Source organism: Diabrotica undecimpunctata, chromosome 9 (genome assembly GCF_040954645.1).
Source record: "Diabrotica undecimpunctata isolate CICGRU chromosome 9, icDiaUnde3, whole genome shotgun sequence".
Classification (NCBI taxonomy): Eukaryota; Metazoa; Arthropoda; class Insecta; order Coleoptera; family Chrysomelidae; genus Diabrotica; species Diabrotica undecimpunctata.
Genome location: NC_092811.1, coordinates 50,801,277 through 50,815,755, shown reverse-complemented (window position 1 = coordinate 50,815,755; position 14,479 = coordinate 50,801,277). Strand labels below are relative to the sequence as shown.

General features: G+C 39.3%; 1 protein-coding gene across 1 annotated transcript; it reads right to left on the bottom strand.

Moving 5' to 3' along the window:
* Window positions 1-9,612: 9,612 nt before the first annotated feature.
* On the bottom strand, window positions 9,613-11,041 carry LOC140450703 (uncharacterized). Its single transcript, XM_072544372.1, has 2 exons — window positions 10,345-11,041; window positions 9,613-10,292 (listed from the first exon to the last, which is right to left on the bottom strand). Exons 1-2 carry the CDS (start codon window positions 11,039-11,041, stop codon window positions 9,613-9,615), a joined length of 1,377 nt encoding a protein of 458 aa, XP_072400473.1.
* Window positions 11,042-14,479: the final 3,438 nt, after the last annotated feature.

The window sequence follows — 14,479 nt, the reverse complement described above, 5'->3', positions numbered from 1 at the left end:
TTCTCTAATCACATTTGGATATCTGCTTTTTGAGATGCCGAAGTTGGAAGTTTATCCTCTCGTTTGTTGTGGTACGATGCATTATCCAACACAATAACGCTGTTAGAAGGTAAATTTAGCAACTGTTTTTCCGTAAGCCACTTGTCATAGTTTTCATAATTTATATCGTCGTGGTAGTCTCCAGTTTTAGATTGCGATTTCCATCTAAGATACGAATTCTTGACGAATCCGTCCTCAGTTCCAGCAGCAACAATGATTAATATCTGTTCTTTTTTATACCTGCTTCCTCAAACCGTCGAGACTGTTCTCCAATGTTCTCCTGATCACTCCAATTATATTCTTTTAAATAATCTGAGTGCAAGTATGTCTCATCCGTAAAAACAATTGTTCACTTTTCGCTGCGGAATTGTTTAATTTTTCTAAGATAATCTAGTCTTAATTTACGTATTTCATGTTTTTCCATTAAAATATGTCGATTTTTTTGGTTTTCTCCAACGAAATCCTAAATTATGAATCTCTTTTGAAAGAGATTCATAATTTAGGGTGCTGCTTCCGGTGTACCAATTCTTTCACAATTTTTTGATGCAATCTTTTAATTGTCGGTAGTATTTTCTCCTGGATATGGAAGTTTATTATAAATCGACGTAACAAGCCTTCGTCAACTACATACATTTTTAGTTTAGAAACTCTGTGCTTTTTTGTAGACGGAAAATTGAACAGATTTCTGCTTGTGCAAGCTTTATCTGTTACCCGTATGGTAAATGCTGGAGTTATATTTGATGACCATTTATTTATAGTAAATTCATTTAACAGAAAAGTAGCGGTCAATAAATGCATGCACATAACACGCGAAACCCGATGTTTATATAATTGTACAGGGTTGTATTAAGATTCTAGTGTCTCCGGGGGCGTGTCAGGCAGAAGCTGACAGCCGTGCCGGACGCATTTAGAAATTCGGAGAAATACTTGGAAATTCCAAGTTTGGGCAAATCCGAATTTCTAATTGACTCGATGCAGGGACATTCCACTTTTGCTACGTAAAACAAAGGATTTGTTTTATATAAAAGCAGATGGAATTTCTCTCATCAGTCAGTCGAGCTTGCCTCTTCTACTGTAGACCTAGTCGGTGCTATTATTGTTCCTACTAAGTTATTGTTTTATTTCTGATTTCTTATATACCATTTTTATTTTAGCATTATTGTATATTCAGACCTTTTCAGGTTAGAATATTACTTTGATCTATATTTGTTCATATACTGATTGTTTGATATTTTAATTGGTTATTTTGATTGTTTATTTTTCTTGTATTTTGTGTCTAAGTTGTTCTTCCGTAAGTTAAGAACACTTAGAAATATTTATCTTGCTTTTTCTATTTTATATTTTGATTTGTACTTTGTCTAAGTAGTTCTTTCCGGTAAGTCAAAGAACTCTTAGAAATATTTCTCTGAATATTTGACTTGTTATTTTAATTGTTTGTCTAAGCCGTTCTTTTCCGGTAAGTCAAAGAACTCTTAGAAATATTTTCATAATTATTGTTGCATTATTATTTCCGATATTTTATCTAAGATATTTTTCTTAAGTTAAGAAAATACTTAATACATTTGTTTCTTTCATTTTCTATTTTATGCTAAGTTGTTTCTTCCGTAAGTCAAGAAACACTTAGCAATATTTTCACATCTTTTCTATATTTGATTTTTCTTATTTTCTTTTATAAGTCGTTTCTTCCGTAAGTCAAGAAACACTTATAAATATTTGTGCATTTATTTTACTATATTTGATTCTCTTGTTTATTTTCTATTCTAAGTTGTTTCTTCCGTAAGTCAAGAAACACTTAGACATCTTTCTATAATCTGTTTCATTTTTGCATTTCTCGTGTTATATTTTGAGTATTTTATTTTTCCATTCTAAGTTGTTTCTTCCGTAAGTCAAGAAACACTTAGAAACATTTTCTTTGCATTGTACTTTTATACCATTTTATTTTTCTTGTTTACTAAGTTATTCCTTCCGTAAGTCAAGGAATACTTAGACTATTTTACCTGTTCTGTTTTCTATTTTTGATCTGTTATTTTGTAACTGCTCCTTGGAACTGTTACCTATAACAGATACTGGTCACGGTAACCGTTATTTTATACCAGTAGAAGTATTAAACCATTTTATCAGTGACAAGCAAAGATGGTCAACACCCGGTCTAATTCCGAGGACAGGAAGAAGTCCGCAGAGCCGGCGATGGGTCCTACAGGCCCAAATGCCCCCTCGGCAACATGGCGCCCAACCCACTAAAACCGAATCCACGACCCCAGGACCGTCTTCGAGCCAGCCTTCCACAGCTGACTTCATCTCTGCCCTTATGCAAGCGATGACGGCCCTATCGACCACTCAAGGCACCACACCACAGATGCCTCATCCTGAGCCACCGAAGCCCAGGATTTCATATATGAAGCCCCCTCAGTTCTCAGGCCGGGACACTGAAAACCCTCTCAGCTTTCTAACCAAAGCCGAGACCTTCTTGACAAAATACGACGTGGACGAGGACAATTGTATAGATTACCTCATCGACAACTCACTCCACGGCGACGCGAAGAAATGGGCCCAGAAGTTTTCCCACACAGACCTACCGTACGACACCTTCCGAGACCGTCTCCTGAGGAAGTACAACGACCCCGCTTTGCTCTCAGCCCTCACGTCGAAACTTCATGGAGAACATCAACGGAAGGATGAACCCACGGAGGACTTTATCAACGGTAAAGCAGCCTTATTCAGACGTCTCGCACCATACACCCCTGAGGACCAGAGGTGTATCACCATCGTAAACCAACTGAGACCCGACATCGCGATCTGCCTACGAGTGAACATTCCAAAGACCGAGGAGGACCTCCTAACAATAGCCCAAGGAATGGAAGCTGATACCCGCCGGAACACCGTCGCTCACAAACCCCAACATCAATCCCAACAACAATCCCGACAGCGACAGCACTACCGTCCCCCGCGTCAAAACAACACACCACGCCACCCTGAAGCGATCGAGGAATGGAGGAAACCCAACAGACAGTCCAGGATGCCACCGATGAGCCAACCACCACCTCCACTACCTCAGAACCAGGGAAACGCCAACAGGGGCGCCAACTAAACCCTGTTGTGAAGATGGTGCCCCAACTGAACCCGATTCAGACACGACTCTCGACGACAGGCCTCCCCCAACTCCATGGAATGATCAACGGACAACGTGTGAAGATCTTAGTCGACACCGGTGCATCTGGGAACTTCATTCACCAGAGATTGATCCAGAGACGGGACCTGCAACGAGGATCAGGATTGGTTCAGCTGGCGTGCACGGGCAGCACGTCCCGCACCCTAGGGACTGCTGAAGTCAAGATTAACATCGAGACTCTGGATTCAACCGTCAACTGCGTGGTTATGGAGGACTTGAACCAAGACGTTGTGTTAGGGATGCCTTGGTTGGAACAGGAAGAGGCCAATGTAGACATACCACGTAAATGTCTACACGTCGGTACCACCTGCAGAACCACCATTTACTGGAAGAACCCAGCAAAAAGGCAATCCAGGACGCAGCGGCTGGAACCCCATCAAGCTCCATCCTTCGCTTTGCAACAAGTTGAAAAGTTGATTCAAGAGTACGATGACGTTTTCGACGACCGTCTACGTCAGCCGACCACCAAGGCCACCGAGATGAAAATCGAAGTGACCGACGCCACGCCTATCAACGTTAAGCCCTATAAATATTCTACGGAGAAGAAGCAGATAATGGCCAAGGAGGTGAGAGAGATGCTAGCCGCAGGAGTCATCCGCCCCAGCAAATCTCCTTACAATAGCCCGGTGGTTATTGTAACCAAGAAGGATGGCACCCCCCGTTTCTGCGTAGACTATAGGAAGCTTAACAACGTGACCATCGACGAAGCCTCCAGCATGCCACCAATCCACGACTCCATCAAAGAGGTTGGCACGGCTCAGATCTTCACCACCTTAGATCTGAAGAGTGGATTTTGGCAAGTCCCACTGCACAAGGACTCCAGCCCGAAGACAGCGTTCAGCCTGCCTGACGGGTCCTCATACGAATTTACGGTGATGCCCTTCGGCCTCAAAAACGGACCAGCTGTGTTCCAGAAGCTCGTGACTTCAGTCTTCGCAGGATACATCGATGTTTTCATCAAGGTATACATGGATGATATTATCATCTATTCAGAAGACTGGACCCGACACCAGAACCACCTCCGCCTGGTTCTAGAGAGACTTCGGACACACGGACTATGGGCATCCCTAAAAAAGTGTAAATTCGCAGCAGACGAACTGGAGTACCTAGGACACAAAATCACCTCTGCCAACACCCAACCTCTGGAGAAGCATGTGGAGAAAATCAAAGGCTTCGACACTCCACGGACGATGAAGCAACTGCGAAGCTTCATCGGGAAAGCCAACTGGTTAAGGGATTTCATCCCTCGATTTTCGGACATCATAACACCCTTGACGGACCTCACCAAGGGTAATAAGAGACGGATACACTGGAACGACGCCGCAGAAGCCGCCTTCCAACGTCTTAAGATCGAAATCGAGGGAGATCTCCTACTCCACCGACCAGACGCGTCCAAACCCTTCTGCCTCCAGACGGATGCCTCCGATGTAGGCATGGGCGCAGTCCTGTTCCAAGGAACCCAAGACGACAAGAGAGTCATCGCATATGCCTCCACGAAGTTAAAACCAGCAGAAACCCGTTACCATATTAACGAGAAAGAGTGCCTCGCATTAGTTTGGGCACTCAAGAGGTACAAGCACTTCCTCCAGGATCAGCACTTCACGCTGTACACCGACAGTCAGGCTCTCCTGTGGCTCCATCGGTTCAAGGAAGACAAGGCCAAACTATCCCGATGGGCCTTGCTACTTCAGGAGTTCAACTTCACCGTGATACATATCCCAGGGAAGGAGAACGAACTCCCTGACCACTTGTCCAGGAACCCAACCACGGAGAGAGAAGAAGAAGCTGACCAAGACGAGGAAGTGGTGCGACTTAGCTGGCCTACAACGAACGTGGAGGAAAACGAGTCCTTTCCTCTACTATGTATGATGGAGGACGTCGACGAGGATGAAGACACCAACCCCATCCTAGATGATCTGGTTGGCCTACCACTCCAGGATAAAATCCGGAGAAGCCACCAGACACACCACGGTATGCAGCGGTTTCGGAGACGCTACCTAGAGATCTCCGGACGTGGACCACGGAACGAAGTCGAAGAAAACCTTCTCCGTGAATTCACACTAGTCGATAACGCCGCTTACTACAACGCTGGACCAGACCACAGGACGCTGATAGTACCCCCATCCCTCCGGAAGGACGTGATGAAGGTCTATCACGACTCAGAGGAGGCCAACCACCCAGGACAAGACGAGACCATCCGGGCCATTAAAAATATCTATTACTGGCCCACATTATCAAAGGATGTTCGCGCCTACGTCAAGTCCTGCCTGACCTGCTTGATGACCAAAGCTGCTCCACGACAACCAGCAGCTCCTGTGATGCCCAGGGAACCCGCCAACCCCTGGGAGAGAGTGTCCTTCGACATTTTGGGACCATATCCACCAGCCAGAGGAACACGCAACCGCTACATCCTCTTGGCGACAGATTGCTTGAGCAACTGGGTGGAATATCGATGCGTCCAATCTACAAAAAGCCGGGACATCATCCAGTTCCTCCAGGAGGAAATCTGCGGCCGCTGGGGGAAACCTACCACCCTCATCACGGACAACGCAGCCCAATTTCGGACAGATGCATGGGAGAGATTCTTGAGACGGCACAACATCAAAGCCGAATTTAGCCCTATCTTCCACCAGAGGGCCAACCCGGTTGAACGCCGAGCTCAGGAGCTCAAAAAGGGACTCCGCGCCCGATGCAAAACTGCAAATGATCCGAAATGGGAATCCTACCTGGCTGACATCATGTTCAGCCTAAGGACACGGAGGAACGAGGCCACCCAGGAAACACCCGCTGAACTTCTGCTAGGCTATCTGCCACGGCGCGCAGAAGAAACACAGCGTGAGCATCGTCTGGCAAACACCGCAGCCAGACGAGACGAAAGGGTTGCCAGAGCGGTTCAAAAGGCCACTGTATATGCGAGGAACATGTTTCCTGACAACCCTAACGCTCCACCCGCCAGGAGGTTCATCGAAGGAGAGCAGGTCATGGTGAGGAACCACGTCCGAGGGAACTTCGGACCGACATGGACGGGACCACACACGATCCTGAAGGTGCTAGGCGATCATACCTATGAGATACACCGCGACCGGGACGTGAATAGGACCATCCATGTAGATGACATCCGCGCTGCTCCTCCACCCATGGACGAACCTCCAGAGCAGGATTAAGGTTTATTACGACACGTGTAGATATCAAGGTGAACTGAGTAACCTTACATCTTCACGACGTCGTAAGACCTTCCTCAGGGTGAATTAAGTAGCCCTGCCAGAACAGCTGAGGATAACGGGGCCCTGTTACGAAACGTTACAGACACCAGGGTGAATCGAGTAACTCTACGTGTTCTGAAACGTCGTAAGGCCCCAGCCGGGTGAATTAAGTAGCCTGGCCGAAACACCTGGACCACCGGGACCACCTGGACCACCTGGGCCATCTGGATATCATAATAGTTAAGTGTAACATATCTTAGTCGCTAGCGTAAGTTTGAATTGTATTTCTTTGTATTGTATTTCTTTTTTTTAGGTTAAGGACTTTTTGTATTATTGTATTGTTTGATTTTTTTTTATTAATAAATTTTTTTTAGCACCGTTAGGTCTTTCAGAGGGGGGGGATGTCTCCGGGGGCGTGTCAGGCAGAAGCTGACAGCCGTGCCGGACGCATTTAGAAATTCGGAGAAATACTTGGAAATTCCAAGTTTGGGCAAATCCGAATTTCTAATTGACTCGATGCAGGGACATTCCACTTTTGCTACGTAAAACAAAGGATTTGTTTTATATAAAAGCAGATGGAATTTCTCTCATCAGTCAGTCGAGCTTGCCTCTTCTACTGTAGACCTAGTCGGTGCTATTATTGTTCCTACTAAGTTATTGTTTTATTTCTTATATACCATTTTTATTTTAGCATTATTGTATATTCAGACCTTTTCAGGTTAGAATATTACTTTGATCTATATTTGTTCATATACTGATTGTTTGATATTTTAATTGGTTATTTTGATTGTTTATTTTTCTTGTATTTTGTGTCTAAGTTGTTCTTCCGTAAGTTAAGAACACTTAGAAATATTTATCTTGCTTTTTCTATTTTATATTTTGATTTGTACTTTGTCTAAGTAGTTCTTTCCGGTAAGTCAAAGAACTCTTAGAAATATTTCTCTGAATATTTGACTTGTTATTTTAATTGTTTGTCTAAGCCGTTCTTTTCCGGTAAGTCAAAGAACTCTTAGAAATATTTTCATAATTATTGTTGCATTATTATTTCCGATATTTTATCTAAGATATTTTTCTTAAGTTAAGAAAATACTTAATACATTTGTTTCTTTCATTTTCTATTTTATGCTAAGTTGTTTCTTCCGTAAGTCAAGAAACACTTAGCAATATTTTCACATCTTTTCTATATTTGATTTTTCTTATTTTCTTTTATAAGTCGTTTCTTCCGTAAGTCAAGAAACACTTATAAATATTTGTGCATTTATTTTACTATATTTGATTCTCTTGTTTATTTTCTATTCTAAGTTGTTTCTTCCGTAAGTCAAGAAACACTTAGACATCTTTCTATAATCTGTTTCATTTTTGCATTTCTCGTGTTATATTTTGAGTATTTTATTTTTCCATTCTAAGTTGTTTCTTCCGTAAGTCAAGAAACACTTAGAAACATTTTCTTTGCATTGTACTTTTATACCATTTTATTTTTCTTGTTTACTAAGTTATTCCTTCCGTAAGTCAAGGAATACTTAGACTATTTTACCTGTTCTGTTTTCTATTTTTGATCTGTTATTTTGTAACTGCTCCTTGGAACTGTTACCTATAACAGATACTGGTCACGGTAACCGTTATTTTATACCAGTAGAAGTATTAAACCATTTTATCAGTGACAAGCAAAGATGGTCAACACCCGGTCTAATTCCGAGGACAGGAAGAAGTCCGCAGAGCCGGCGATGGGTCCTACAGGCCCAAATGCCCCCTCTCGGCAACACTAGCAGCCTATACCATCTGAATTTGAAATTAATTAATTTATAATTTTTAGGATTACTGTTAAAATAATAGTAATCAATGATTAATCTTTCAAAGAAGTATACTTAAATAATATTTTTGTAAACTGTCATTCACACATCATTAGTTAATTGTGGTATTAATCAAAAGGCAAAAAATAGACAGTTTTTATACATTTTACGCTTTAAGACCAATATTTGGAAATAAGTAATAATATTATCATTAATGATATAGAAAGAGACCTCTTCTTGTGTAAAAGTTCGGGAAAATACTTATGCATAATTATAGGGTAGATAGACTTATACATTTAACATTACATTAACATTAATAAATAAAATTTATTAAGTCGACGTTTCGATATCGATTTAACATTTATTTGTGTCAGCAGAAACGAATGTATATTTAGAAGAATTGTGACATCACTATTTTTGACTTTGATGCCGGTTATGTCGAAGATGGTTCGAAATATCAAAATGCCGCTTTCAGATTTTGATTTAGGAGAAAAAACTATATATGAATCCATCGATAGATCGTCCCCAAAGTATTGCATAGGCGACAACGCACAAACGAACATACTTTGCGGATGTAAAACGAAACTTTTTGAAAATGATAAAAAAAACTTTTTACTATTACATATAAGTAATGTCGAATTACGAAAAATAAGTACTGGAAAAGTACATAGGTACAATGAGTAAAATGGGTTACAGTTTTTCATTTTTAAAATATTTCATTTTATTTATGTAATTTCGAATTATTTCGTATCTTTTATTTATCATTGCTACTCATTTCCACATCAAAAGGTAGATCCACCTTCAACCGGATGGGGGCCTTCTTCAAGAGCCACAACCTCTCTCTTGGTATAAAAGTAAGAATGCTGCGATGCTACGTCTTCTCTGTTCTTTTTATGGTGTTGAATCGTGGACCTTGAACGAAGATATGTGCAGAAAATTGGAAGCATTTGAGATGTGGCTATATCGGAGAATACTTAAAATCCCGTGGACTTACCGAGTCACCAATGAGGAGGTCCTCAGAATAATGAAGAAGAACCGAGAGGTATTGACCACCATCAAATCTCGAAAGTTACAGTACTTTGGACACATTATGCGAAATGAATCCAGATATACCCTTCTACAAGCCATCCTGCTAGGAAAAATATTTGGACAACGGGTTCCAGGAAGAAGAACGTCCTGGTTGAAGAACCTCAGAACCTGGTTCAACACAACATCTATGCAACTTTTCCGCGCTGTGGGAGATAAGGTGAAGATTGCCATGATGATCGCCAACATTCGTCACCGATAGGCACATCAAGAAGAAGAGAACTCATTTTCACACCACCATAGAGGTAGAGTGATAATGGTGCGTTTTTTTATGTGGTTTCCCCGGTAGGCCTAATCCACAAATACTTAAACTTAGTGCAAAATATTATTCTGAGAAACTTGATGTACTATCATCGTCAGGGTTTATTATAATTGAATCTACTCTGGCTTCTACTAAATTATCTAACTCCCACATTTTTGGTTCCACCTTTTGGGTAACATGCTGTACACAATTTTTCCATTTTTGCGGAGTTATGGTGGATAGAGCTTCATCAAATAAATTTTTCATGTCGGCAAACTTAAAAGTTGTATTTTTAGCTGCTACATAATTTTTTATATCTGCCCATATCAGTTCTATGGGATTCAACTCACAGTGATATGGTGGCAATCTTAAAACAATTTTATTTTGACTTTTCGCCATTTCGTCGATGATGTATTTATCATACTGTTTTTTATGTTGATTAACAAGTGCTAAAAGTTGCACTTTGAGAAGTGAGTCGTCAAAGGGGATGCTTTTTAGATGTAGCCATTCTTGGATATCCGCTTTTCTAGAAGATTTGGTGGGGATCTTTTCAGATTTTCTGGAATGATACGACGCATTGTCCATTACAATCACAGAATTTGCTTCCAATTTGGGTAACGTTTTTTCAAACCAACTCTCAAAACCTTTTCCATCCATTTCCTCATGGTAATCTCCACTTTTCTTTGATTCAAAACTCCATAGAGCGTCAGTAACAAATCCGTCTTCGCTGCCTATGTGACAAATAATCAGTCGCTTTCCTTTACCTAAAAATTCAAATATTATTTATCAATTTCAATGTTCAACAAAAAATATTACCTGATGGATTTTTCAGACCTGTCGAGAGTCCATCCAAAAATGCTTGTCTTGATGAGGTGACTGACTTATCAATCCATGTTTTTGATTTAGTATGACCAGCGTTAATCCAAGTCTCATCTAAATAATATATTTTACGATTGATATTCCTATGATCTTTTATCTGCCTTAAAAATTCTCTTCTCCAGATTACAAGGTCATCTCTGTCTGTAAGCATACTGTTCCGGCCACGTTTTTCAAATTTGAATTGAAGTTTTTTCAAAAGCTTGTAAAACGTAGTACGTTTGAAATCAGGTAGATTGGGGTCGTCGTTGACCTGTTGTAGAACTCTATCTATCGTGGGAATTTCATTTCTAAAAAAGAATTGATGCACTATTCTTCTTATCGCTACCTTGTCAAAATCATCTACAGATTCGAGTTTGCCTTTACGAGTGGTACATTTTTTTGGTGCAAATAATGTGTGTGTAGTTTTATATTCTCTAATAACTTTAAACACAGAACTATCCGATACTCCAACTTTATCGGCTACTCTTTTCTCAACAGCGGACAATATTAACGCCGGATTTTCTTGTAACTCGTGCTTATACACGTTTACAATTATTTCTTTAACGTCTACGCTTAAATGGCCTTTTTTAGATCTCTTTTTGGGGGGAGTTAAAGGTATGTTTGCGAGTTCATCGGCAGAATCCGTGTCCGACATATTAATTTGTTTTAGTGACTGTATATACAAACCTGCAAAATATTATTTACAGGCTAATATTCTAATAAAATAATAGATAATTGAACAGATATATTAAAAAGGTCAATACTCCCAATCACAATCTTTATTTTCAAGGTGTTACAGAAGCGACCTCTGTCTACCCGAGGTATACAATATTTGCCTCATCCTCAGACAAAGCAAAGAGTTTGTTTTGTTAAAAAACAATAATATAGATATCGGCAATAAGAAGTTTTCCGCTTACATCCAGGGTACTGTCTGTCTTCATCTTTTCCTTTATGACACTATCTATTGTAGTGAGGTGATATGTTGATCATAATATATGTTGTAACTAAAAGACTCTTGGGAATATGGTAGAGCATTAATGTGTTCTAACTGTGTAACTGTTGCTAAAGGTTGTTGTCTTTGATCCTTAAAATACTTCTTGGATGTTCTAGTTTTTTTTGTCAAAGTTTTTTTTATTATTAAAAAGGTATGATTCTCTTCTGGTTTGTAATAAAATTAAAAGTGGTTAAAGACAAATACATATACAGTATAAGCTGCCACATCCGGACTGTATATAGTTTAAAAACCTGTGGAAGACGGAAAATCACATATTATGCAGTAGGATGTCCTTTTTTTGTTGTTTTTGTCACAGGTTCTTACAAGGTTAAGACCTAAAGGTCTTTATTTTGTAAGACCTTTTATTTACATACATATATAATGATCAACATATCACCTCACTACAATGATAGTGTCAAAAGGAAAAGATGAAGACAGACAGTACCCTGGATGTAAGCGGAAAACTTCTTATTGGCGATATCTATATTATTGTTTTTTAACAAAACAAACTCTTTGCTGGGCCTGAGGATGAGGCAAATATTATAAGCCTCGAAACCGATCGCTTTTGTAAAACTTTGAAAGTAAATATTAGATTGTGAGTATTGACCTTTTTAATATATTTGTTCAATTATGGACTCACACTTGCAACTCTTTTATCATCATAATAATTATTATAATACAGTCAGAATAATATTAAATTTACTTACTTCAGTTGAGAGAAAACAGCAAACACCTTAAAAATGTTCACAGTTCTAAGTTTATTTAAATAACACTATAATTATAAACCAACACTATAAATATACCAACACACATATATAGAGCTATTAAAAGTAAAAATTATATTTATATAATTCAACAGACATAAATATGATTCGTAAGGATTACTGAATCCATATCTGTTAAAACTGCAAATTATGCGTCTTTGTTTAGAGGTGTAGATTGTCGTTACTTGTGAGTTTCTACTTGTTACTTTTGATACGCTTTTGTATATAATCAGTTACAGTATAAGTGATTTTGTAACAAGTAGATACCTCTTCAGCATCTCTAGATACTTGGAATGAATATATCACGCGTCCCTAGTTTGTATATTCTACTTTTCTGTTAGGCGAATATAGTATAGAACACAACTTTACACTATTTTCTTAACATTACTTATTTTAATTATATTCAGTACTTAGTTGACGTTGCTGAGACTACTTCATAATTAATGATCGCGTTACATCAAGCTGCTATCTTGACGTTAATTTAGTGTGAGATAGTTTAGTGTTAGCCCTTAAGATAAAAGTCGTTGTCTCTTTTATAATAGACCTTGCAACAGTCAGCAGTCGTTCATTAGTGGGTCAAGTTTGTTTTACATAACCTACGACAAATTTGCGATTCATAATTCTGCCGACTTTACACATTCTAATCGAGGCCATTTTATTGATGTCCTCGATTCGAATTATTAAACATATTTTATATAAACAAATGCGAAATGCACATTATTACATGTTTATGAACATGTAATAACATGAACATTACATGAATTATTACACGTTCCTTTTAAACTTTATCTTTTTATGAATTGTAATATTTTAGGGATAATACCACACCATCCCTCTTACGGAAAAAATTTCTCTCTTGCAACTGTCTCATTCCACTCTCCCTTTCCCTTAGGAAGAAGAGAAATTTTTCAACCTCAAATAAGTACTGTTTACCTATGCTACTGTATACATGTACAGTATCTTAAATCTAAAACATATGTGATAAAAATAGTTTATTAGTTTGCCTTATTCGATTATTTGTTTACGCCGCGATTGTTCATTTGCTCTGTCACTTTTCCCGCGATATCACTAATATTGTTCACTTATGTCTACTGATTGTAAGCGTATAATATGTTTTTATGCACCTCCCTAATCTTTCCGGTATCTAGCCTAATTTTACAGTTAACATTATTTACTTCTGTTATGACAAAAGGACCTACATAAAAACTATCAAACTTATTATTTTCTTCTCTTTTGAGCAGGACTAGATCTCCTATTTTAAAATGTTGAGGTGCTGCGATTTGCTTGCTTGCGTCTTGTCTTCCCTTTTTGTGATTTATTAAGAATGTTTTAGCTCTGTCATGTGCAATTTGTAGTTTATATCGGAGCTCATTATAAGAGGCATCTATGTTATAGCATGGTTGAACTTCCTTTGTGAGATCTTCTGGTAAATTTACTTTCCGACCATACAACAATTCAAAAGTGTGTAGCCGTGATAAGCATTAGGGGTAGTGTTGTAGCAGTATGTGAACATTCTGCAACACTCGTCCCAATTTTCCTTGTTTTCGTCTATGAATGATCTTACGTATTCATTTAGTGTCCTATGTAGCTTCTCACAACTCCCTATTGACTGAGGGTGGTATGCCGTTGAAAAATTGTGTGTGATCTTTAGCATTTTAGTTAATTCATTCATTATTTCATTTTTGTATTCCGTGCCTTGATCCGTTCTAATCTGTTTCATGAGTCCGTATGTTGGTATGAAATTATCAAAAATTCCACGAGCTATCGTTTCGGCTTCTTTATTAGGTACTGGGATAGTTACTGCGTATTTCGTCAGTTCGCAAAGCATTGTAATACAGTATCGATTGCCTTTATTACTTTTAGGGAATGGACCTATCATGTCAGTAGAGGGCAAATGAGAGTTCTAGCCGCACCGTTCGTATACCCCCCACCATTATTATACCCCCCTCCAATGGTGAGGTAAGGGGTGAGAGTTCTAGCCGCACCGTTCGTATACCCCCCACCACCGACCCCTACCCTTTTGTATACCCCACACCACTGACGAGGTCAACGACCGGTCAAGGGGTCAAAGACCGGTCAAGGGGTCAATAGCCGGTCAAGGGGTCAATAGCAGGTCAAGGGGTCAATAGCAGGTCAAGGGGTCAATAGCCCGTCAAGGGGTCAACGACCGGTCAAGTATATTATTAATAATATAGAAATGCTTTTAGGTAAATTTATTTTAGTTAACTTTATTTTATGTAATACATTTGTGACATTGGTATTTGTATGGTAGGTAATTGTTGTATAGTGAAATAGAACAATGTTCCCAACAAGGTAGCTTCATTTGGATGGCTTC